This window comes from Vulpes vulpes, chromosome 11 (genome assembly GCF_048418805.1).
Source record: "Vulpes vulpes isolate BD-2025 chromosome 11, VulVul3, whole genome shotgun sequence".
In the NCBI taxonomy this organism is placed as follows: Eukaryota; Metazoa; Chordata; class Mammalia; order Carnivora; family Canidae; genus Vulpes; species Vulpes vulpes.
Genome location: NC_132790.1, coordinates 10,097,175 through 10,124,282, shown reverse-complemented (window position 1 = coordinate 10,124,282; position 27,108 = coordinate 10,097,175). Strand labels below are relative to the sequence as shown.

The following is a 27,108-nucleotide window of genomic DNA, read 5'->3' as shown; positions in this document are numbered from 1 at the left end:
AGAAGCAGGCTCCTTGTGGGGAGCCTGATGCAGACCTTGACCCCAGGATCACGACCTGAGCCAAAGGCAGATACTCAACCACTGAGCCACCCAGGTGGCCCTATTTGAGCTGATCCTATTGAATCTCTTCTATGCCATCACCAACTCTGTCCACCCTTCCCACCTGCCCACTATGAGAGGAAGCCAAGGCATTACACTCAGCTCACACTCTTCCCTCCTGTCAGGCCCAGTACCAGGAGCCCATTCCCACAGACAAGCAAAACTTCCTGGCCCTCTTAAACATGGCTCAAGCTCACTAGAAACAATCATCACCATTGGGTCCTCTGTGGCAGCTTCTGCTCTCTCATTCCCAGGGGCTCTCCCTGCTGGTGACACCAGATTCACAGAGCCATCGTGAAGGCCTAGCAAGCACACAGTAGGTGCTGAATACGTGGTGGATAGGGATTATAGAAACAAGCACAGGGCACCCCCGCCAACACTAGATTGCAAGCCAGAAAAACATCCCCAGGCACAATGGTCAGAGGACTCCACTTCACACGCCTGTACATGCCATCTTCACAGTGTGTCAGACTCACAACCCCAGGTAAAGTTTATAAAGTCCTGCATGAGGACCTTTGGCAGATCCTGCATGGAAATGACCAGCTATAGAAATAATTCCTGAAGGCCTCAGAGAAATCACAGTCCAAAGAAAAATGAGGGAGAGGGCCTGAGAAAGTGAAAGCCTCCACTTTTACTCTTCCCTACTATCTCTGGGGGTATTTAAGGAAGTCAGAAGCCAGGGTGGGGTAACAAGGGAGGGGAAGGGTGTTACTATCTGTCGATAATTAAGTCCTTAAGGAATTAGGATACTCCGTGGGGAACTGATACCTAAATATAAAGAGTTTTTCCTCAAAATCTCCTTCAATTGGAATTGCTAAATACATAGGTTCCATTAACTTGACTTCTCCCACCCCATCCCCCCGCCTCTCCCTTATTCACGCACCCCCTTTCCCCTAGAGGCACTGAGTACACAGCCTGGAAACCAGACTTCCTGTAAGCGGGGTAGGGCCAAGGTCACCTGCCACAGGACTTGTGTGCATCGCCCAGAGCCGAGGAGAGCCCAGGTAAGCAGGGCGACAGTGAGGACGGCTCTTGCCCTTCCAGGGGGTCAGGTTTTAACTAGGTCACCCCTTGGACACTCACACCACCCACTCTTTATCTCCATCTCTTTCTATTTTAAGGCAGGAGTGCTGCCAAGCAGCGGTATGGGTTACCCAGCTTCTCCTCCTTTAGAGGCCAACCCCTCACCTGCTGGGTGGGATCCCTCATCAGGCTCCAGCCCTGCAGATGCCTAGCACCTCAGTATATCCTCTCCTCCTCCCCCACAACCCTGGTGGGGCCCTGGCCACACCCCTCCTCATGCCCTGGATCTGCACTGCCCCCAGGACCGAGCCCCAGCTCCTCTGAGCAGCGCTTTTCTGCACCTCCTTCCTCTTCTCACAACATCTTGAAAGTGTTGTGTTCTTACAGCTCTGCCCAGGCTGCTACCCCTCCCTTGAAAAGTCAAATTTCCTCTTGTCATCCGACAAATCCCTGCTTTTCAGCCTCCCCTCGCCCACCAGAAAGCCATCCCTGGCCAGCTCTCCTCTGTGCTCTTCCAATCCCCAAGCTCTCCTTATCAAATCATTCGCACAGTATCATCTAGCTGTTCCTTGTCTGTGTCCCCACCGGAGATCAGGCTCCCAGGTTCCTGAAGGACAGCCATGGCACTCTGATTCACTAACTGAGTGCTTACTATGTACCAGATACCTTCTGGGAGCCAGCAACCTAGCAGGGAACACAAAAGAGAGAGAAAATCCTGCCCTCATGGAGGTCACCTTCTAGAGATAATAATGACCAACACATAGGATGTATTCAAGGCTATTCTGATACTTTATATGAACTCATTTCATCTCCGGCACAATTATTATTACCTCCATCTTACAGATGAGGAAACCGATGCTCCAGATTATCTAACCTGCTCAGAATTCACAAGCTAGTAAGTGGCAGGGCAGGGATTCAAACCCAGGCAATCCAGTGCCACACCATGCTCCCGACACTGGGTCATTCTGCCTCTCGGTATTATGTTCTCCACTCTGCCCTACTCATTTTGCTATCCAGTGCCCAGGACAATGCTTGGTACACACAGGGTGTTCAGGTAAAGTCTGCTAAATGAAGAGACCCCTGAATGATGAATGCTAGTCCCTCTGAAACATCTGCTCCATGTCTTGTCCCCACTCAATCCCAATTCATAAAGCCCCCAAGTCTTCCCTGACTCCTCCAACCCCTGAATTGTTTCCTCCTGGACATTCCTCTCCGTGCTGCACCTATACTACTTACCTACCACTTGGTCACACACTATTTGACCATCCTGTCACCTGCAGCTGTGCAGACATCTTGCTTCACCAGATCCCTGGGCTCCCTGACATCCCACAGAGTGCAACAAATATGGTGCCAGTACATGGCAAAAATGGATACACAAATGCTAAACTGAATCTGGCCTCCCCTCTTCACTTTTCCATTATCACCAGAGCTATTTCTCCCCTCACCCAGGGAACGCAAGCCAGAGCTTGGGTCAGATATGTTTACTATATTCAAATTGCCTAACCCTTTCAGCTGTAACAGCCAAGGTCATAATTAGGGTACAGCTGTGGTTAAAAACAGCAAGTACAGTTGGACATTCTTAACACTCTGCAAAATGCATCAGGATGTTCAATGCCCTGTATCACAAAATGCCCGTAACTGAGAATCTGAGCTGGACAGTACACAAGTACCCTCTGTATATATCAGAAGATAAGAGTCACTGTGGGATATAAGTCAAGGAATTACCCAAATATGCTTGGACCAATCAGCTATTACGGAAAAAAACATTCATGGAAATATTTGCTAAAATTTACTAAATATACTATGCCCTGGGGACTGAGTATTTTACATGTCCATACTTCCTCAATCTACAATGTGGTTTATATCCTGACAAACTCATTGTAAATTGAAAATATTGAAGTCAGAGATGCCTGGGTGGCTCAGTGGCTGAGGGTCTGCCTCTAGCTCAGGGCGTGATTCTTGGATCCTGGGATCAAGTCCCACATTGGGCTCCCTGCATGTAGCCCACTTCTCCCTCCACCTATGTCTCTGCCTCTCTGTATGTGTCTCTTATGAATAAATAAACAAATTCTTCAAAAAATAAAAATATACCTCACCTATCCAATGCCATAACTTAGGGAGCCTACCTTACATGTACTTAGGTGAGCCTACAATTGGGCAAAATCATCTGACACAAAGCCTATAATAAAATGTTGGAAATCTCATGTAATATATTGGATACTGTACCAAAAGGAAAAAAAACCCACAATAATTGTATGAGTACAGAATGGCTGTAAGTCTATCAGTTGTTTACCCTCATGATCTCATGGCTGACTGGGAGCTCTGTTCACTGCTGCTGCCCAGCATTGCCAGTGTCGCAACACCTATTGCTAGCCTGGGAAAAGAGCAAAACTCAAAATTCAAAGTATGGTGTCTATCTATGATATGCAAATCTCTTTCCCATAATGGGAATGTCAAAAAATCATTAAGTTGAACTACTGTAAGTCAGGGAATGTCTGTATTACTCTCATTCATTTAACCACTACAAAAGACCCATGGGGCAGATACCAGCATTTGCCCCATTTTGTTCAGAGGTTAAATGACTCGCCTGAGTTCCACAGCCACAAAGTTGGGCTGCCAAACCTGTGTGCTCAATCACAACCCTATAGTTTCCCTATCTACCATGGAGCATGGTGAAACAGGCCAAGCAGGGCTTAAAGGGACCCCCCAATTAAGGACAGCTGGGGATGATCCCTGCCCTGCCACCTTACACCTGTACTACAAGCTCCCTAATTTGCCTGTGCCTCATCTTCCTCATATGTAAAAATGAGAATCAGATAAGTACCTACCTCAAGTAGTATTAAATGAACCCCTGTCTGTTAAGCCCTTAAAACAATGCATATGGTGAGCACTAGATAAACATTTGTAAAACAAGCAAATATAGACGCAACAAAAGCAACTGGCTTCTCAGTGTGACAGTCCCTCTGCCCTAGCGCTCACCTTACTGAACCCCAAAACCAAGCCAAATCCAATACAGACCTTAAAGAAAAAAGCAAATTCTCAAACCTTTCCAGGGACTCAAGAAGACAATCAGCACCAACCAGTCCTCCCAGCCTCAAGGAGCAGCCTCAAAAGGCCCAGCAAGATCATCACACAACACAGTTATTACATCTTAAATCACTGGGCTCCTCAGACACATGGAGCTTTTGAAATAAAAAGCGTGTTCTTTGGGTTCTAATTTAAATATCTATCTATTCACAGAATAGGAAGCCAATTACTTTCCTCTCCCCCAAAGAATTAATACCCCCACTGAGTTTTATAAACCATCTGGTACCAAACACACAAACACATCTATGCATTTTCAGGTGAGGAGGGCTGAGAGAAGCCAACTGAGCACTCTCCAGCTCCCACCCACACACCGGGGCTAAAAAAATGTAATTATTCAAGCCTTGGTAAATGGATGTAATTTCAGGTACCACCAATTCCATTTAGAAATGCATTAATGGGTGCAGTGATTATAGATATTTAGCCTCACAGCACTCATCTATTTCTTTAAATGCCCAGGTCAGAATGTGTTGAGAAAAAAAAAAATCTCTCCCAACAATTTCATGAGCAAGGAAGAAAACCTTTTCCCCTGGTAGAAACCCTGACCACAGACTTTGCGGTCAACTTACAACCTCAATTTGCTCTCAGCGCCAATCAACTCTCTCTTTGTACGTCGGCCAGTGTCAAAAAGGTTATGCCAAATGTCAGATAAACTAACCCACACCAATTTGGCTGAGGATTGGCTCTGTGCCTGACACTGTTCCCAGGATGCTGGCGAGCTATTCCTGGCACTGAGTCACCATCCTGTCCCTGCTCCATCTCCCCCAGGACCAGCTCAGGGAAGACTGCAACACCAGACACCTGTACGACTTCCTCATCATCACCACTGTCTGCTGGAGCATCTATTCTCCCACGCAGGGTAACATTCCAATTTCTCAATTTAATTGCAGCCTCCATGCCGGCTCTGGCTTTCAATGTCAATCACTCAGAACAACACCCCTTAGTCCAGGCTTTCAATGTCAATCACTCAGAACAACACCCCTTAGTCCAGGCCTTCCTCTGCCCTCAGAAGGATCTCTAAGTGGTCATGGGGTTCTGAGACCTAAGCAGATGATAGTCCCTACAAAGTGGTCACCCACAAGACCAGCCTTACTACCTACCTCTAGGACTGCCAGCATCATCCGGGCAGAGGGAACAGCAGCACATTCCCAACCTCCATGGGGGAAACCAGAGGCCCACCAGGGGCCCGGGATCTACTCTGGCTAACAGGGTGGGCATTAACGGACAGCAGTGCCTACTGACACTTTCTCAAGGCCCTTCCCACTGCTTCATCCAATCAGTTCCAACAGAGGGCCTCCTGTAAATGAAAAGGCTCGCAAATGCCTGAGCACCTACCATGCGCCGAAAGGAGCTGCAGACAGGCCACCATATCAGATTCTCAATAAATTCTCAACAACACCAGGAAGGAAAGTAGCATTATTATTATCGCACGATATCATTATTGTGGGGAAGCTGAAGCTCTGAGATGTTTTCACTTCCCGTGTCCATAGAATCACTCGTGGAACTTGTAATAATGCTGATTCCCTGTCCCAACCCCTGAAAGTTTTGACTCAGCATTTCAGAACAGTCACTACTTCGTGTCTGCCTCACTACTCCTTCGTCAAGTGCTCTAGCATAGGTACCAGGGTTCATTACCTCCAAAGAAAAAGCTAGATGCCTTGCCAGGCAATGCAAACACTAATACTAACACCACGGAACCGTCTCACCAGGAGGTGGGGCTGGAGGATGAAAGAGGAATAGATCAAAACTGCCCATTTGGAAAATGTGTTGATCATAAGCCCAAGGCACCTATTCATTTTCTCGCTAGTTGGACACATCCACACAGGGCTTCAAAGATGAAGAATCATTTCTTTCATATTTAGGCACCAACGATTTAGTGCTCAGCTTCTTTTTGAAGACAAGTCTCAACAAGAAAACACACTTCTCTCTCCTGCTAGCCTTATCTTAGGAGATTTCCCCAAAAACAATGAACCACAGCTCTCTGCTGACTGTGCCACGCTTCACCACAGAAACAGGCTTCCTTTCTAGGAGTAGTAATAATAATAGTTAATTCTTACACAGCAAGTGCGATTTGCCAGGCACTATCCTTAAGTCAACAGTACAGTCGTTGTCCCCATTCTACAGATGAAGAAACCTCTGAAGACAGAGGCTTAAGTGACCTAAGCCGGCTGCAGAGCCAAGATCTCAACCCTGGTACTCAGACTCCAGAATTCATGTTTTATAACCCCCAAGCAGCATCACCCCTCAGACACGGGAGTCGGGGAACCCATAGGACAATATCCCCAATTACACCACTCTTCTGAAGCCCAGCTACTAGTGAAGAGTATTATCCAGAACCAATCCCTATGCCTCAACTCAGCACCGGGCTCTTCAAGACACAGACAAGCACACACATACTTTACCTTCGCCCACAGCCCCTAGTTCCTAATTTCCCTTCAATGGCCTCTCTTGCCTTGGGCTGCCCATTGCTCTGCCCCATGGCTGCCTGGCCTTTCTCCCATTCAACCTCTGAAGCTCCCTAGGGCCTGTCCTCAGGGCCCCCACCCCCAGTCACCTATACTGAAATTGTCTAGTGTCCCTCTCTCCTCCTGGACTAGGCACAGCTGAAGGGCAGAGATGATGTTAGCTATTTCTCTTCACAGCACCCAGTGTGGAAACTGGCATATAGCATATGCTTCATCAGAGTCTGGTGACCCAACAGATGAATCCTGGAACAAAAGCCTCTCATTTAACTGCCCCTCCAATAAGGTGTTCACCACTCTTCAAGGTGGCCCACTGGTTCCATCTGTGGACATCCACAGACAACACAGTTTGTAAGTAAAGAGGATATGATCATTGCAAAGGTGACTGCACTAACCTACAACGTTGCTCTGGCTCTACTCCTCCTGGGAAGGAGACTGTCTCACCTCCCACTTTACCAGGGGGAGAGAACACTGGAGGTTGTGCAGCCAGGGGCCTGGGTAGAGGGCTTGAATGGGCCCTCTGCCTCCTCCACCCCTGAGCGCACTGCACCCCACCTGCACTGCTGACTGTTCCAGGCAGCCAGCAGCCTCTAAAAGAGACTGCATGCTAACTCCAAGCTGTCAGACCTCGAGAGGGTGAGGGCTCAACCTTGGCAGAAAAAGCCCCTGAGAAACCCTGAGAACACTGGCCGTGACGCTGGAAACACTCTTCTGGCAGAAGCTGAAAGAGACGGCCTGGCTCTAAGCAGGCTTAAGAGGCTCATCAGCCCCTAAGCTGTGGTCAGCTGACATGGTACGGGGAGGGGGGGGCACTCTCCCAGAGCACCAGGGACCTGCCCCCTGTCCTGCCTAGGGACCATCCAATCCACCCATCACTCATCTACCCTGCAGGAGACTTTCTGAAGGAGGCCCAAAGGGTCGTCAGGGAAAGTACAGAAGACCAATTTGGGGGGAGGATTCAGTATAGAGGGAGTGGCGATGGGAGTCAGAAGACACCATGGTAGAAACAGTGCACAAATGTGGAGCCAAGATGACTCAGGTTCTAAGTTCCAGCTCCCCTACTGATGCTCTGGCATCAGTTAGATCTTTTAACCCCTGTCCCTCCCCCAGCCTCCACTGCTTGATCTGTAAAATGAAGCTAATAAGATAATAAGAATACCTGCCTCTAAAAGGAATGTATGTGTTTTTCAACTATAGAGTACCATGAAGATTATTACTGTTGACATCTGTGGCCCAGGCAGTACCAGACCATAAGTCTGTCCTTCAGCAGTCAGAGCCGATAACCAGGTGGCTACCCAGATTAAAGAGCAGACATCTGTGCAGCCTTCTAAATGCCCAGGAAACAGCCAACTCAGGCGCGTTTTCACACCTCATTACCCTGGGCTCTTGGTCCCTAGGTCCCTGCAGCCTGGACAAGGTACTGTGGCCTTGGGACAGCATAGCCCTGATGGTCAAGGTTAGTGTTGTTTTTTTAATTTTTAATTTGGAAATCATTTTAAACTTAGTGAAAAAGTGCAAGAACAGCACCCCTCACCCAGCCTCACCCATGGTTAACACGTTGCTCCATCTGCTCTATCATCTGCTCCCTTCAAAACAAACACACACACACACACACACACACACACAGTTTTCTCTCAACCTTTTGAGAGCTGATACTTCAGTATCTCCCAAGAATGAGGACATCCTTCTAATAACCATAATGGTTATAGTTTTTATTGGTCCAAATCCTGAGTTGAGTCCTACAGTTTGCATGCTCCTGACCCAGGCACCCCCAGTTCGAGGGTACCAGATTTCTCCAGCAGCAGTTGAACGCAATTGGGATTCAGAATTCACATTTCCACCCCATCTCGTAGTTGTGTGGTTGTACAAAAGAAACTCACATTTACTGGGCATTTGTACTAGCACTTTCTTGGCACATTTTCCATTAAATAATTCATGTAATCCCATTGATCCCCATTTCATTGGTGAGGATGCAAGGCTTAAAGGGAGTAGGTAACCTACCAAGGACAAGGAGCTATAACTGGTGGAACTGGAGTCAGAAGCTGGAAATCCAGAGCCAATGCTCCTACACCACCTCCACACACACACACTACCACCACATACACAGTACCTATACATTTTTCTGCATGATAAAGTTGCCTGGCTATGCTCTGGCTTCCAGAAAAACCCAGCCAGCATCCAAGTGACCCAGAGTAGGCTGGATGGGAGACAGAGGAAGTCTGACACAACTCAGTCCAGGCAAAAAATGACCCAAAGTCACAATAGCTGCTAATGTCTTCCTCAGGGCCTATACATCCCCCTTTGGAGATGCATGGCCCAGAGAGGCTAGAAGGCCAATGAGCAGTCCCCACACTCCCCTGTCCCTTAAAATGAACAGGGGAGGGATCCCTGGGTGGCTCAGCGGTTTAGTGCCTGCCCTCAGCCCAGGGCATGATTCTGGAGTCCCAGGATCGAATCCCACATCAGGCTCCCTGAGTGGAGCCTGCTTCTCCCTCTGCCTGTGTCTCTGCCTTTCTCTCTCTCTCTCTCTCTCTCTCTGTGTGTGTCTCTCATGAATAAATAAAATCTTAAAAAAAAAAAAATGAACAGGGGAATTGGTGTCCCGGGAATACATGTTTCTGTTCAGGAAAACACAAAGCCATACAATGAACATGATACATCCTGCCAAAGCACTGATCTTAATGGAAGATATGGAAAGAGATTTTATAATAAGTTAAACTAAGGGTAAAGTCTACATGAATTTTTGGGTAGTACCCACATTTTTTTTTTTTTTTTTATGATAGTGAGAGAGAGAGGCGCAGAGACACAGGCAGAGGGAGAAGCAGGCTCCATGCACCAGGAGCCTGATGTGGGATTCGATCCCGGGTCTCCAGGATCGCGCCCTGGGCCAAAGGCAGGCGCCAAACCGCTGCGCCACCCAGGGATCCCAGTACCCACATTTTGATGACGTTTCCTACCATCCAATCTCCCAGGCAAGTTCGCCTTCATCCTCTTCTGACACTCAGCTGTGGTTGCAAAGTCTGAGAATCCCGGGCCTGAGACAACACATGTCCACCTCTTCTCCGCACTCTGAAGAGGCTGAACTAACACAGCGTGAGGCTTTAAGAAGTCACTTAATCGCTCTGAGCCCACTTTTCTGCACTAAAAAATGCAATAACTGTGAGCCTCCAACCAGATAATGTTCGTGAAGCACTCTGTAAACAATAAAACATTAACCCCAAACACTTGTCATTTCAGAAAATTGGGAACAAATGTTTTGACAGCCATTTAAAAGCAACAGGCAAATAAAACCATATTCCTCCGTGTTTCTCCCTCTGCCAATATTTACCTAAGACACCATGCCAGTTTACTGAGCAGAGATTCTAACCCATGCTGTCTTCCGAAGAGATGGGAAAACTGGAGCAAGCACCTCATTAAATCACCAAACAGTCCACATTCTGATGTGCTTTCTCAAGTAGACTCCATTTTCCCGAAGCCCTAGTTTATTTTATTTTTTTTTAATTTTTATTTATTTATGATAATCACACAGAGAGAGAGAGAGAGAGGCAGAGACACAGGCAGAGGGAGAAGCAGGCTCCATGCAACTGGGAGCCCAACGTGGGATTCGATCCCGGGTCTCCAGGATCGTGCCCTGGGCCAAAGGCAGGCCCTAAACCGCTGCGCCACCCAGGGATCCCCCCGAAGCCCTAGTTTAAGAAGCCCAAAGTTTCCTCCCATAAATATCATGAGAATAGAGTTCCACCAATGCACGTGAAACCTCCACACACCCTCTTCATACACACAGCACTGGAAATTGGGCATATCACCTCTCCTCACCACCGTCCCCTGTCCTTTCTCTGAAGCACACCCCACTCAGGGGTAAACAGCCTTAAGAGCAACTTGCAACCGTTTCTCTTAAAGAGGTTTTCCCAGATCTTTCCTGGGATGGTTTTGAGAGCGTGGTACAAATCACGGCTCCTAATCCTTCCTTCTGCTTTCTGCACAACACCGCTGTTGTTCCTTTTGTATAGGACCTAACACTTCAATCCCTGAGCCAGTTTTCACTCTTGATAAAACAACCAGGAAATGAAACGTAAAGTGTGGGATTATGCCAAAACTGGCCAAGCTGGGGGAAGCTTTTCTTAACCTTCAACAAGAGGTTTCAGCATTTCCATTTTAAATAGATGTGAGCTGCCATTTCCCAGAAATTCTTTGCAGAATTGTTGCTTTCTGGTTTGAAATCAAGTTTCTGGAACTGCTGTGCCCGGCAATGAGAAAGATGACAAATGAGAAAGAGGGCAAATAAATGAACCAACAGTTTGGCACTCTACAAGACGAATTCCACTAACATGAAGTTTTACATTTCTCTGGGGAGAAAAATGTGGCAGACAGGAAATAAAGGGGGGGCCTGGAAGACTGTCCCTTGGATGATGGCATAATTAAATCTCAAGAGGGGACCTTCCTGGGCCTTCCAGTATTTACAGACTTTTCCAAAGGGCCTTCTGTACTTGGTGCCTACGCCCCATTGGGGTACCCCTCTGGACCTTCTGTCTTCCCTGGTTTAGTCTTCATTCCCCAATTCCTCTTTCCTTTTAATTTCAGAGAAAATGGGTTTGCTGAATACAAAAACACACTGTACATACTTAGCATTATCTCTAGAAAAGTAACTCTTCTGAAGGAGGCTTAAAGCCTTGGCTCAAGAGTGGTCCCAACTCCCTGCCTCTATGGGACAAGGTCTTAACTACCTATTCCCAGGTACCTAGAACCCCAAGCCCCACACAGCCTCCCTGCTCCTCATGCCTGTCCAGGAGAGACTGAGAACCAGTACTCTTACCTTGTGCTATCTTGCAGTAAGCATGGTGGTGCTGGTGGTGGCTCAGCACACAAGGTCATCACCCAGATGTTTGCATTCAAAATATTCCACAAAACAGAGATGAACCTGAGAGTCATGCTAATAATTTGATTTTTTTTTTTTTAACTTAGAATGACTTTGAATAGCAAAATTTAAAAACACCATGAAAAACTGGGGGGGGGGAAACTACAGAAGAAAGGGAAAAGGTTTACACTTTAATATCTTTAGTGGCACCTTTTTCCAGGTTTTTAGAACAAGTAGCCTTGCACTTTCTTTTTTCACTGAGTCCTGCAAATCATGTAGCCACACAGGACCTGCTGTGGTCCAAAGAACTAGAGAGGGAAAAGTCAGTCTTGGTCTAAGCCTCAGAAATGTCTTTCCCAAGAGCCTCACTGGCCTCACTTGGGGCTGGACACCCACAAGGAGAATGACACCTACATAGGATGCCCCTGCAAATCTCTAAAGCTAAAACCAAGGGACTTAAAGTTAGAAGAGACCTTGTGTAATCAGCTGCTTTCTGCCCAGACCCTGGAGCCAACTCACAGAGGACTCCAGGGCCTGGCAACCAGGGAGGGAGAGAATTAGGGAGGGAATGCCAACAGATGTCCCATTCCCCAGATGCAGAGCATGAGGTTATGAGGTGAATGAGCCACAGGAGGCCAGGTTCTTCCTTCAAGTGCTGTTCTTGGCAGCAAGCAACTATCTCCAGGAGGGCTGGGATCCAAGAACCAGCCTTGACAGGCATGGTTCCTAGTTGCTTTGCTTCTGTCACCTTACCCAGCCTCTCCTAACCCCTGATCTCCTCCCCAGCAAGTTTTCTAAAACCTGGAATAACTACTGAACTCACTGAGTCCCTTAAAACACTACTGCTTCAATAAATACCAAGACCCTATTCAGAGCCCAGCACCAAGTCTCAGAGATGTAGAACAGGGTACCAGTCTTCAAGTGACAACCTTGGTCCAGACAGGGTGGCCAACACCCCCTCTTCTCTCCATTCATCCTCTTTATTGACTCAGGACCTATACAAAGCCTGCTGTAAGGAGAACCCAACCCACAGAGTGCCACAAAACCCCCGAAAACCAGCCCAGTGCTAACACTCTTCCTCACAAGGCCTGTTCTAGAACTTTACCCTCATGGATCTCATATTTGAAAAGGCTCCTCTGCCGAATTTCTTTTACTAATTAATAATTAATGTCTTGGGCAGCCCAGGTGGCTCAGCGGTTTAGCACCACCTTCGGCCCAGGGTGTGGTCCTGGAGACCCGGAATCGAGTCCCACATCAGGCTCCCTGCATGGAGCCTGCTTCTCCCTCCGCCTGTGTCTCTGCCTCTGTCTCTTTCTCTCTCTCTCTCATGAATAAATAAATATTTTTAAAAAGATTTTATTTATTTATTTGAGAGAGAGAGAGAGAAAGCAAGAAAGAGAGAGGGGCAGGGGGAGAAGCAGACTCCCCACTGAGCAGTGAGCCTCATGTGGGGATCAATCCCAAGACCCCAGGATCATGGCCTGAGCCAAAGGCAGAGGCTTAACCAACTGAGTCACCCAGGTGCTCCTAGAGTATAAGTCTTCTTAAAGAGGATATCAGCATCACCAAGTCTAGAATTAGGGGAACCAGCAGTAAACTCCTTTTATGTTTTGCCCCTAATCCAAAATTGAACTCAAGTGCAGAAATCAAAATTAAAATGCACCTGCCTTAGCTCAAGTTTTTCTGCTTAAAAATGTACTCCGGGGAGGCTGGCTCAGTTGGTAAAGCATGAGGCTCTTGAGCTCAGGGTCATGAGACTGGATTTTCTTAAGTACAGCAGAGTTAAAGAACCTTGTATTAAAAGAAACTGTAAAAAATAAAGAAAGAAAGAAATGTACACTGAAGAGTACCAAACATCCACTAAATATCAGGAGCAAGTGATACATCCTGAAAACCTTACACAACTTTCCAGACCAAGGACCCACTGGGGAAAATAAAACCAGCTGTCCCAATGCTTTGTCCCTCTAACTGAACCACATTAGAAGACCCCCCAAAAATAGACAGACCCCCCGAAATTATCACAGCAAATCTAAGAAAGCTGACTGACTGATTTTTTATGTAAGGAAAAGGAGAACAATTACTCCCAAACCCTCAGTCTCTCAAGAAGTTGTCTCAGGGGGCACCTTCGGCTCAGGTCGTGATCCTGGGGTCCCAGGATAGAGTCCCACATCAGGCTCCCTATAAGGACCCTGCTTCTCCCTCTGCCTATGTCTCTGCTTCTCTGTGTGTGTGTCTCATGAATAAATAAATAAAATCTTTAAAAAAAAAAAAAAGTTGTCTCAGAAGGAGCCAGAAACACAGTTGGCTGCCACAGTGTCCCAGCCCCCCTGTATGGCTGGCCTTTGAAGGCCGGAGACCTGTCACACGCTGCTTTCCCCTAGGCCTGGGATGACCCTGGGGAGTGGGGAGCCAGGGCTTGCTATAGGATAATCACTAGGAACTTCACGGAGTCACCACAGAAGAGTCAGCAAAAGAGAGAAGGTCAGGGGGCTGTGGCAATGGCTGACAGAGTTCTACCCAGCCCTCAAGGCCCCCAGCTCAAGACTTAGTACTCCCCCAGCCTAGAACTTCATAGAAAAGACAGATACCATCAGACAGAAATACCCACATCTCCCCTCACCAAGCCTGCCAACCTCCTAGCATGGGCTCTGGCATGGGCATCCCTCCCTCCTGTCATGCAGATGAAAGGCCCTGTTCCCAGGATGCCTGGGTGGCTCAGTGGTTGGGCATCCACCTTCAGGTCAGGGTGTGATCCCAGGGTCCTGGGATCCCACATCAAGCTGCCTCCGAGGAGCCTGCTTCTCCCTCTGCCTGTGTCTCCGCCTCTCTCTGTGAGTCTTTCATGAATAAATAAATAAAATCTTAAAAAAAAAAAAAAAAAGGCCCTGTTCCCAGCTGGGACCACTGAAACCTAAGCCCTGGATCTCCACTCTCATCTTGTCAGAGACACTGCTCCAGGAACTGCCCTATCTCCTTCCTGCATCATCCATTTCTCTCTCTCTACTGGATCATTCCCAAGGAACAAAACATGCTCTCCCATTTCCCCACTAAATAAACAGGACACCTCCCCCACCTCAAACCCACAACCTCTCCAATCCTCAGTGAATGTCTCAAACCCTCTTCATAAGAAAATTACCCGAAAGGTTCACCTGTACTTATCACCCCAACTCTGCACCCCATATTTTCCCATCCACCTACTCCAGTCAGGTTCTGTCCTTTAAGCTTCTATGAACCCCTAATTCTACTGGGGTTTCTCCTAACTTCTCAATCTCCTTTGCTAGATCCACCTCTTTTCCCAACCTCTAAACACTGCTATGTCCCAAGGCTTAGGTCATCTTTCCTGTCTACACTCTCTTCCAAGGTGAGTTCAACTAATCCTGTGGCCTTGAATACCACCTATAATACTCAAATACACCTCTGCAGTCCTCTCTCTCTCTCTTCTGAGCTTCAGATACATCCATCCGACTACCTGACATACTCATATCTCAAATGTCAAGACAAGATCCTATGCGCTCCCTCACTCCAAAGCTGCTCCTCCCCCCAGCCCTCCCATCTGAGTGATATGAGTACCATCCACTCAGGTGCTCAAGCCTCTGGGAGTCGTCTTTACTCTTCCTCTCACAGACTGCATCCAAATCAACAAGCCTGAATATGACCACTTCCCTTCATCTGCAGGGCCACACCCTCAGTCAAGTCATCATGTACTCTTGCCTGGACTACAGCAACAACCCGCTACTACTATCCTGCCCGCTACAGTTACCCACCTCCACAGAGTCCACTATACAGCAGGTAGCATGATCTTTCTAAAAATGCATATCAAATCACATTGCTCCTCTGCTTAACCCCCTCCCCCCAGTGATTTCCCACTGGGCTTAGAATAAAGTTTAAAAACTCCCTGCCCTGGCTCATAAAGTCCTACACCATTTGCTCTCTCCTATCTGTAACCTCTTCTCTTGCTACTTTCTCCCTTGCTCACCACATTCCAGCCACACTGGCCTCTCGGTTCTTTGAACTTGAAGCTCTTTCTGCCTTAAAGCCCTTGCCCTGGCTGGTCTCCTCCAGAAATGCTTTGCCGTCTCATCAACACAAAGATGGCTCTTCCCTATCATTCAAATTTTACCGTAAATGTCACCTATTCAGAAACACCAGTACTGACCTCTCAATCCAACACCACTACTCAGTCACTTGATATCACACTATGTTATTTTAATTTTCTGCACAGTAGTCACCATGGACATTATTCTTTTTTTTTTTAAGATTTTATTTATTTATTTACGAGAGACAGAGAGAGAGAGAGAGGCACAGACACAGGCAAAGGGAGAAGCAGGCTCCATGCAGGGAGCTGGAGGTGGAACTCGACCCGGGTCTCCAGGATCACACCCTGAGCTGTAGGCGGCGCTAAACCGCTGAGCCACGGGGCTGCCCTATTGGTCTTTAACTTATTTTCTGCTCCCTCTCCCCACTAGGCTGCAAGCCCCCTGAGCATCCAGACCTTGTCTGCCTTACTCACTTCTGTGGTTCCAATGCTTAGAATAATGTGTGGCACACGAGGAGAAATCTAATAAACACCAATAAATGCAGTTATGACCAGCCAGGCCCATGACTGAGGGGCTCTGAGGTCTTCACCAGCTCCCCAACTTCTCTCTCAAACACAGACATGAGGCAGGACCCCAGCCAGAGCCCTAGTGTTCAGGTGTATAAATCTCACCCACCAGGATTTCAAACATCCTGCAAGAGCCCAAAGTAGGGAGGGAGGATCCAGGATCTTCTGAGACCATCAAGTTCCGACTACGCTGCTCTACTGCGGACTAGCAGTGCTTCGAGCTGGTGGAGAAAGCAACTCTGACTCGCAGCCCCCCTCCCCCCCAAGTAACGCTACTTGTCAGACCACCGTCCAGCCCTCGGCTAGTTCGTTCAATCCGCACACAAGGATTTCCCGAGGGCCTACTCTGTGCCAGGCCCCGGGCGGAGGACCAAGCGCAGCTTCCGACCGCAGGGGATCGACTGGCGAGCGCGCCGGCGTGTTGCAGAGAAACAACAGGTACCCGCCGCGCGCGGGAAAGTTCGGGCCGCAGCGCCGGGGCGGCGGGGCGGGGCCCTAACTTAGCGCCCCACGGCCCCAGCTCCGCACGCCGGGTCCGCGGCCACCGGCGGCGCGCGACGCTCGCGGGCTTTTCCTGAACGAGTCCCGCTCGGCTCCAGGGGGCAGGAGTGACCGTCCCGCCGGGCGCCGCGGGGTGTCCGAGGAGCACCACGGGCCGAGGGGCTCCCTCCCCGCCCCCACCGCACCCCGCACCCCGCGGGCCCGCGCTCCAGACCGGGAGGGGGCGCGGTCCCGACGCTGCACCGTCGCCCCAGGAACCAGGTGGACGCCCGAGTCCTCTCCAGGGGAGGTTCCCCGCGCCTCCCCCCGCCGCCCTCCGTCCGGGACCCCGGGCGCAAGTCCTAGCTCCACCGGGGCCGCTCGCCGCCGCCCGGGGCCCTAACCCCGCGCCCGAATCCCGCCCGGGTGCAGGACCCGGGGTGCCGGGGGGAGGGGCAGCCTGCGGCCCCGCCCGGGCCCCGCGCCCAGGACCCCCGCGGGGAGCGGCCGCGGCTCAGAGCGCGCCAAGCCGCCCGGGCCGCGCGGGGCGGGGACGGCGGGGGCCCCGCGCACAGGTGCGGGCGCGGCGCGGCGCGCGGGCCACTCACTCGATGAAGTAGCTGGCGCCCTCCTCCGTGAAGCCCTCCTCCCAGCCGCGGGGCAGGTCTGCGGGAAGCAAGAGAGGGGGTCAAACTGGAGCCCCGGGCCCCCCCCAGCGCCCCAGCCCCGCGCCCCCCGCCGGCCCGGCCCCCACCTGAGCGGATCATGTGGCCCGAGTTGACGGGCTCCCCGGTGCGCGGGTGCAGCCAGGTGGTGCGGCGGAGCTCGTCGCTGCGGAGAGAGGTGCACCTGTTAGCGCCGCCGCCGCGCCGGGGGCGCCCGCCCCGCGCCCCGCGCCCCCGCCCGCGCCCCCGCGCCGCACTCGATGAAGAAGACGCGGCCGTCCCGGCACACGCCGTAGGACCAGTGCTCAGGTAAAGTGTCCCGCCCGACCGCCGCCGCCGCCATGTTCGCCGAGCGCGGAGCCGCCCCCGCCGCCGCCGCCGCCGCGGGGAGAGGGGGAGGGGGCGGGGGAGGCGGGGGCGGAGGGGGCGGGGCGGCGGGCTCGGCCTGCGCGGGCCCCCGCGGCGCCCCGGGGCGCTCCATCGCGGCGCGCGGCGAGGTCCCGGGAGCCCCGAGCGCCCGCACGGCCCGACCCGAGCGCGGCGGCCGCGGCCTTTGTCCCCGCGCCGTCCCCGTCCCCGTCCCCGCCCCCAGCCCGCCGCCCGCCGCCCGCCGCGCGCCCCTTTGCCCCGCGGCCCCGCCGAGACCCGGGAGGGGCCCGGGGCGCGGCGGGCAAACTCCGGAGAGCAGGTGCGCCCCGGCCCCCACCGCGGACCTCCTGCCCCCAGGAAACCGCGCTCCGCTTTCCGACCCGCGCAGACCCAAACAGGTTGCATCCATATTGGGCAGCCTCGGTGGTTGGTTTTTGTTTCTTTTTTTTTTTTTTTTTTTTCCTTCCGCTGTAAAATAAAGTTTATAGTAAGTATCACGAGGGATTGTCGTGTAGAGCATATGAAGTCACAACGCTGGAAAGTGCTTCGCTGGCCCCTGGCCCCCCGCAGGTGGCCCATTAGTACCCGGCCAGGCCAAGCGTGATTTTGTTTCCCCAGGTTTGCAGCTGGGAGATGAAGAAGGAGGGTGCAGTGCCCCCCCCCCCCCCCCCCACACACACACAGCCCCGAAGTTGCTTGGATCCCAGGCTTCTGTCTGCCTTTAGTTCCTGTCAAGTGACAGACGCCGTGGACCGGCTGCATCTCCTCTATCTTTAGAAGAGCAGACGCGCCAGACTGGGCCTCTCGTGGGGCCTCTGGAAAGTTCTTTACATGGCTGGAGCCTTCTCACAGTCAAGCCTATGCTGGAATCTCAGCTCCTGGGGGATCCCTCCCCTGACCCCTTTGCTCCAAAGGGGACCTCTTCCCTCCTCCCTCCACTGTCTATTGCATTACGTGTATATACTTAGTTGGCCTTCTTGTGCGTGTGTGTGCTTATTGCCTGTGTTGTAGACTGAGCTACCAGCAACACGCTAGAATGTCAGAGGGAGGAGAGGAGGGACCTAGTTCTGTCTCATATACTGCCACATTCCCGGTGCTTAGAGCAGTGCCTGACTCTTGTACACATTCAATAAATGCTGGAAAAGTGCCTAAGGCACACTCCACGCTGGCACCCCTGTATGCTGACCGTGGACAGAGGGGAAGCTAGACTCTGGGAGATGTCAAGCCCAACCTTCCAGAGATATAGGCTGCAGTGGGTGGGGAGAGGCTCCCAGGGGACTCTAGGTAGCCTCGGCACTGTTATTAGGAAAAGCACCCCAGGCAGGTGGAAACCAGTTGTGCCCAGAAAGAATGCTCAGGTTTGAAAGAGAAGAGAGCACCCCAGAGGGAAAGGATGGGAGAGCAAACACAGGCTCTTGGGAAGGGTATGGGATGTTGAAGAGATCATAGAGGTGCCCTTCCTTGAGAAGACAGTGGTGTTGGGGAAGGAGACTGTTATGAGTTAAAAAAAAAAAAAAAAGGGAGTTGGTGTGATTGTGGAGACCACTGAACACTTGACCACTGAATACTTGTTTGAGGGGGCCTCCTGCCTTTGAGGAGGTTCTTCAGCAAATGACAACGAGAAAGTTGTGTTTTTATTCTTAAATATTAATTTAAAATAAAAGTAATACAAGTGGATTCTAAACAAATGAAAGGATACTCAGCCACCTCCTAATAGGAGAAATGCAGATTAAAGTTAAGGTGAGAGATACTAGTTTTTAGATATCATATTGGCAAAAAAAAAAAAAAAATGTGCATTGTAGAGAAAGACCTTCTTTGTTGGTGGGATTATAAAATGGTTGCCTCTTTGAAGGTAATTTGGCAACAGCTATTACAACTTAAATGCATATACTTTTTTGACCTACCCATTCCACTACTAGAAATTTATCTTACATTGGTGCTCACACAGAGACACAAAGACCTGTGTACCAGTGTATTCGCTGCAGCACAGCTGATAGTTAATAAAGGATTCCACACAACCTAAATGTCTATCAAAAAAGAATAGGTTTGTATGGTGATGGATGTTAACTAGACTTATTGTGATATTTTGCAATATTATTTGTATATATTGATGTACACCTAAAATTAATATATTGTCATTATCTTATAATGATATGTCATTATATGGAGGAAAAACACAAATTGACATGATATATGTCATTATGTTGTACGCCTGAAACTAATATAATGTCATGTGTCAATTATGCTTCAATTAAATAGAAAAGAAAAGGTTAATTATATTATGTCATACTCCTACAATGGGAGGCTATGCTACTGTTAGAAACAACGAGCTGGGCAGCCCTGGTGGCTCAGGGGTTTAGTGCCGCCTTCAGCCCGGGGTGTGATTCTAGAGTCCCAGGATCGAGTCCCACGTTGGGCTCCCTGCATGGAGCCTGCTTCTCCCTCTGCCTGTGTCTCTGCCTCTCTCTCTCTCTCTCTCTCTCTCTCTCTCTCTGTCTGTCATAAATAAAATCTTTAAAAAAAGAAAAAAGAAAGAAAGAATGAGCTAGATGTCTATATACTGATGTGGAGTGGTCTCCAAGATATTAAATAGAATGCAAGATGCAGAACTGGGTATATGGTATACTACTATTTTTTAATTCTTTTTTTTTTTAAGATTTTATTTATTCATGAGACACACACACACACAGAGAGAGAGAGAGAGAGAGAGAGAGGCAGAAGGAGAAGCAGACTCCGTGCAGGGAGCCTGACGGGGAACTCCATCCTGGATCTCCAGGATCAGGCCCTGGGCTGAAGGGGGTGATAAACCGCTGAGCCACCCAGGCTGCCCTGGTATACCACTATTAATGCATAGGGAGCAGGGATGCCTGGGTGGCTCAGCAGTTGAGTGTCTGCCTTCGGCCCAGAACATGATCCTGGAGTCCCAGGATCAAGTCCCACATCGGGCTCCCTGCATGGAGCCTGCTTCTCCCTCTGCCTGTGTTTCTGCCTCTCTCTCTCTCTCTGTCTCTCATGAATAAATAAATAAAATCTTTAAAAAAAAAAAAAAAGATGGCAGTTACTAAATACTAGAGGAGGTCACTGCCATTTCAAACACAGAAACAGCAATACAAAACTTGAGATCACAATAATCTTTCAGTAATCAATCTCAATATGGAGACCTACAATTTACTCAATAGATAATTTGAAATACCTGTTTTAAGGAAACTCAATGAGCTAAAGGAAAACAGATAATTCAATGAAATCAGGAAAACAATACATGAACAAAATGAGTTTAACAGATAGAAATCATAAAAAAAAAAGATTCTGGAGCTGAAGATACAATGAATGAAATAGAAACCATCAACATGGGTGTCTGGGTGGCTCAGCAGTTGAGCGTCTGCCTTCGGCCCCGGGTGTGATCCCGGGGTCCTGGGATCGAGTCCAGCATCAGGCTCCCTGTGGGAAGCCTGCTTCTCCCCCTGCCTATGTCTCTTTCTCTTTCTCTGTCTCTCATGAATAAATTAATAAAATCTTAAAAAAAGAGAGAGAGAGAAAAGAAACCATCCACAGGGGGTGCCTGAGTGGCACAATTAAGCCACGGACTCTTAGTTTCCACCCAGGTCATAATTTCTGGGTCAAGTGTTGAGCTCTCTGCTCAGCACAGTCTGCTTGGGACTCTCTCTCTCCCTCTCCCTCTACCCTCCCCCACCTCTCTCTCAAATAAATAAATCTTTAAAAAAATATATCAACATCAGGATGGATCAAGAAGAAAGAATCTGTGAGTTAGAAGATAGGAACTTTGAGGGATGCCTGGGTGACTCAGCAGTTGAGCATTTGCCTTTGGCTCAAGGTGTGATCCCCTGGTCCCGGGATCAAGTATGTATGCCCAAGCATTGGGCTCCCCACGAGGAGTCGGCTTCTTCCTCGGCCTGTGTCTCTGCCTCCCTCTCTCAGTGTCTCTCATGAATAAATAAATTAAATCTTTAAAGAAAACAAAAAAGATACGAACTTTGAAATTATCCAGTCAGAGGAGAACAAAAAAAAAGAGTGAAGACAACCTACATGAAATTATGGCATAACATCAAAAGAAATAATTTATGAATTATGCAGTTCCAGAGAGAGAAGTGGGGAGAAAGCTTATTTAAAGAAATAATGGGGGACACCTGGGTGGCTCAGTGGTTGAGCATCTGCCTTCGGCTCAGGATGTGATCCCTGGGTGCCTGAATGACTCAGTAGTTGAGCATCTGACTCTTGGTTTTGGCTCAGGTCGTGATCTCATGGGTTGTGAGATCAAGCCCCAAGTCCAGCTCCATGCTCAGCAGGAAGTCTGCCTAAAGATTCTCTCCCTCTGCTCCTCCCCTCACTCTCTCTAAAATAAATAATCTTATTTTTTATTTTTTATTTTATTTTTTTGAGAAATCTTTTTAAAAAATAAATTAAATAGGGGCTCCTGGGTGGCTCAGTGGTTGAGCATCTGCCTTCAACTCAGAGCATGATCCCAGGGACCCAGGATCAAGTCCCACATCGGGCTCCCCGCAGGGAACCTGATTCTCCCTCTGCCTATGTCTCTGCCTTTTTCTATGTATATCTCATGAATAAATAAAATCTTTTCAAAAAACTTGGGATGCCTGGGTGGATCAGTGGTTGAGCATCTGCCTTTGGCTCAGGGCATGATCCTGGAGCCCCGGGATTGAGTCCCACATTGGGCTCCCTGCATGGAGCCTGCTTCTCACTCTGCCTGTGTCTCTTCCTCTGTGTGTGTGTGTGTCTCATGAATAAATAAATAAAATATTTTAAAAATAAATTACAGTTTTTTTAATTTTAAAAATTAAAATAAAAAAACAAGACCCAACTATACAGTGCCTACAAGAAACTTATTTCAGCTGTAAAGACACACATAGGCTCACAGTGAAGGATTGGGGAAAGATAATTCCGTGTAGGTGGAAACTGAAAGAGAGCAGGGGTAGAATAGATCTTAAACCCAAAACAGCAACAAGAGACAAAGAAGATCATAAATAAAATAAAGATTTTATGATAAAGGGGCAATTTATCAAGAAAATAATTATAAATATATATGCACCCAACATTAGACCACCTAAGTATATTAAGCAAATACAGATCCGAAGGGAGAAATAGACAATATAATAATAGCAGGGAACTTCAATACCACACTTTGAACAATGGATAGATCACCCAGACAGGAAATCAATAATGAAACAATGAGCTTGAATGATACTTTAGACCAAATGGACCTAATATTTATAGAACATTCCATCTAACAGCAGCAGAACACACATTCATGTCAAGTGCACACAGATCCTTCTCCAGAAGAGATCATGTGGTAAGTCACAAAACAGGTCGTAGCAAATTTAAGAAGATTCAAATCATATCAAGTATCTTTTCTGACCCCAATGATGTGAAACTAGAAATCAGTAAGAGGAGAAAAGCTGAAAAATTAGTAAATATATGGAAATTAAATAAAATACTCCTGATGTGCCTAGGTGGCTCAGTCAGTTAAAGGTCGATTTCAGCTATGGTCATGATCTCAAGGTCATGAGATTGAGCCCCACACCAGTGGGGAGTCTGCTTGAGATTCTCTCTTTCCCTCCCCATCTGCCCTTCCCTTCTCTATCTCTCTCTCTCTCTCTCAAATAAATAAATCTTAAAACAAAACAAAAACTCCTGGAGCACCAGGCTGGCTGTTAGTAGAGTGTGTAGCTCTTGATCTCCAGGTCATGAGTCTGAGTCCCATGCTGGGGATAGACTTTATTCAATTAAAAAAAATTTTTTTAATAAATAGATAATATACTCCTGAACAAATATGGGTCAAAAACAAATCAAAATAGCAAACTAAGCTCAAATTTAGGAGAAGGAATGAAATAACAAAGATCAAAGCAGAAATAAATGAAATAAAGGCCAAAAAACAATAAAAAAAGATCATTGAAATTAAGAGCTACTTTTTTGAAAAGATAAACAAAATTGACAAATCTTTACCTAGACTAAGGTAAAAAAGGCTCAAATTTAGAAATGAAAAAGAAGACACTACAACTTTACAAATATAATAAATCTTAAGAGACTACTATGAACAGTTATATGCCAACAAATTGGATAATCCAGAAGAAATGATAAATTCCTAGAAACATACGATCTACCAAGACTTAAGCATGAAGAAATAGAAAATCTGAATAGACTAATAGCAAGTAAGAAGATTGAATCAGTAATCAAAAATCTCCCAACTATGAAAGGCCTAGGACCAGAAGGTTTCCATGGTGAATTCTACTAAACTTTTAAAGATTTTATTTATTTATTCATGAGAGACACAGAGACAGAGACAGAAGCACAGACACAGGCAGAGGGAGAAGCAGACTCCATGCAGGGAGCCTGACATGGGACTTGATCCCGGATCTCCAGGATCATGCCCTGGGCTGAAGGCGGCACTAAACCGCTGAACCACCTGGGCTGCCCCTCTACTAAACTTTTATTTATTTTTATTTTTATTTATTCATTCATGAGAGACAGAGAGAAAGAGTGAGAGAGAGGCAGAGGGAGAAGCAGGCTTCATGCAGAGACCCTGATGTGGGACTGTATCCGAGGACTCCAGGATCACTCCCTGGGCTGAAGGCAGATGCTCAACCACTGAGCCACCCAGGCATCCCTCTACTAAACTTTTATTTTTATTTTTATTTTTTTTATAAATTTTTATTTATTTATGATAGTCACAGAGAGAGAGAGAGAGGCAGAGACACAGGCAGAGGGAGAAGCAGGCTCCATGCACCGGGAGCCCGACGTGGGATTCGATTCCGGGTCTCCAGGATCGCGCCCTGGGCCAAAGGCAGGCGCCAAACCACTGCGCCACCCAGGGATCCCTCTACTAAACTTTTAAAGAAGAGTTAACACCAGTCCTTCTCAAACTCTTCAAAAAAAAAAAAAAAAAAAAAAGATTGAATAGTAGAGAATACTCCCAAATTCATTTTAAGATGCCAGCATTACCCTGGTACCAAAGCCAGATAAGAACATTATAAGAGGGCAGCCCCGGTGGCGCAGCGGTTTAGCGCTGCCTGCAGCCGGGGGCGTGATCCTGGGGACCTGGGATGGAGTCCCACGTCAGGCTCCCTGCATGGTGCCTGCTTCTCCTTCTGCCTGTGTCTCTGCCTCTTTCTCTCTAGCTGTGTCTATGAATAAATAAATAAAGTATTTAAAAAAAAGAACATTATAAGAAAGCCACAGGCCAATAGCCTGGTGAATATAAATGCAAAATTTCTCAGCAAAATATTAGCAAACCTAATTCAGGATCATATATCATGATTGAGTGGGATTTATCTATGGGATGCAAGGGTGGCTCAACATATACAAATCAATAAATGTGATATGCCACATTAATAGAATGAAAGATAAATATATATGTTATATATATTTATATGTATATATAAATAAAAAGAATAAAAGATAAACATTGAAGAGATTACAGACACACACAGCATGGAATATTACACAGCCATAAAAGGGATGAGGTCACGCCATTTGCAACACATGGATGGACCTAGAGGGTATTGTAAGTGAAATAAATCAGGCTGAGAAAGACAAATACCATATAATTTCACTCGTTTGTGGAATCTAAAAAGCAAAACAAATGAATAAACAAAAAGCAGAATCAGAACTATAAATACAGCAAACAAACTGATGGTTGGCAGAGGGGAAGGTGATGGGAGGATGTGCAAAATGGGTTATGGGGAGTGGGAGATCCAGCTTCCAGTTATGGGAATAAAAGTCACAGCATAGGGAATACAGTCAAAGATTGTTTGTTTGTTTGTTTGTTTAAGAGAGAGCAGAGTGGAAGGGACAAGAGGAAAGAGAAAGAGAGTCTCAGGCAGACTCTGCAGAGCCTGACATTGGGGCTTGATCCCACAACCCTGAGATCACCGCCTGAGCCAAAACCAAGAGTCAGACACTTAGCCAACTGTGCCACCCAAAGATATTTTAGGTGGCACCTAAAGATATTTTAATAGCATTGTATGGTGACAAATGATAGCTACACTTGTGGTGAGCATAGCACTTATGGTGAGCATAGCATAATGTATACACTTATTGAATCACTATTTTATATGTTTGAAACCAATGTAAGTTTGTGTGTCAACTACACTCAAATTTTTTTTTTTTTTAAGTTTTTAAATTAAAAGGGTCACCTGGCTGGCTCAGTCAGTGGAACATGTGACTCATGATCTTGGGATTTTGAGTCCAAGCCTCATGTTGGATGTAGAGATCGCTTAAATAAAATCTTTTTAAAAAATAAAAAGACAGGGATCCCTGGGTGGCTCAGTGGTTTAGCCCCTGCCTGCAGCTCAGGGCGTGATCCTGGAGACCCAGGATCGAGTCCCACGTCGGGCTCTCTGCATGGAGCCTGCTTCTCCCTCTGCCTGTGTCTCTGCCTCTCTCTTTCTTTCTCTCTCTCTCTCTCTCTCTCTCTGTGTGTGTCTCTCATGAATGAATAAATAAAATCTTAAAAAAAATAAAAAATAAATAAAAAGACATAGGTAGTAAAGAAACAGAAGGAATGTCACCCATAGTCCGAAAGTAAGGTTCTGGATACCTTAGTTGGTGAGGTCTGGAAATATTGGGGGAAAGACTGCAAGTCCTATACCAAAATCCTGACAAAGCATTTATCTTTGCGTAGCATGAAAATTCTTATTTTCTGTGTGTATGTGGTGTGTGCATACTTTTATTTTCCCTCAATTATAAAATGGACACGGAAAAAATAATAAACACCATATCTCAAAAGATAAAAATCATTTGAAAAAGTACATCTTTCATGATTAAAGACTCAACAACTGGGAACGGCAGGAATATACCTCCACATTATAAAGACCATATATGGGATGCCTGGGTGGCTCAGTGGTTGAGCGTCTGCCTTTGGCTCAGGGTGTGATCCTGGAGTCCTGGGATCGAGTCCTGTGTGGGGCTCTCCGCATGGAGCCTGCTTCTCCTCCCCTGCCTGTGTCTCTGCCTCTCTCTCATTGTGTCTCTTGTGAATAAATAAAATCTTAAAAAAAAAAATAAAGACCATATACAACAAACTTATGGCTACAACCATACTTTACTGTGAAAAGTTGAAAGCTTTTCCTCTAAGATCAGAAACAAGACAAGGGTTCCCGCAAGTGGTAGGCACTCTCACCACTCCTATTCAATAAAATACTGGAAGTCCTAGCCAGAGCAACTAGGCAAGAAAAAGAAATAAAAGACATCCAAATTGGGAAAGAAGAAGTAAAATTTTCTTTTTTTTGCAGATGATATGTCTTATACATAGAAAATCCTAAAGAGGGCAGCCCTGGTGGCTCAGTGGTTTAGTGCCGCCTTCAGCCAAGGGCGTGATCCTGGAGACCCGGGATCGAGTCCCACGTTGGACTCCCTGCATGGAGCCTTCTTCTCCCTCTGCCTGTGTCTCTGTCTGTGTGTGTGTGTGTGTGTCTCATGAATAAATAAATAAAATCT

The 27,108-nt window shown here is 47.6% G+C and overlaps 1 protein-coding gene across 23 annotated transcripts in view; it reads right to left on the bottom strand.

Annotated features, from left to right (window-relative positions):
- The window catches only part of PLEKHA7 (pleckstrin homology domain containing A7), a 218,193-nt gene extending 200,417 nt beyond the window's left edge, over positions 1–17,776 (bottom strand). For 8 of the 23 annotated variants that reach the window (XM_072725493.1, XM_072725505.1, XM_072725491.1 and 5 more), the window contains exons 1-3: positions 17,529–17,773; positions 17,361–17,437; positions 17,215–17,272 (exon numbers count right to left, since the gene is read on the bottom strand). In XM_072725493.1, the coding sequence (XP_072581594.1) occupies positions 17,215–17,272; positions 17,361–17,437; positions 17,529–17,752 (359 nt within the window). In that variant the 5' untranslated portion in view covers positions 17,753–17,773. Of the gene's footprint in view, positions 1–17,214; positions 17,273–17,360; positions 17,438–17,528 lie in introns of all 23 variants that reach the window. The other 15 variants (XR_011995085.1, XM_072725487.1, XM_072725489.1 and 12 more) reach the window with 5 other exon arrangements.
- Positions 17,777–27,108: the final 9,332 nt, after the last annotated feature.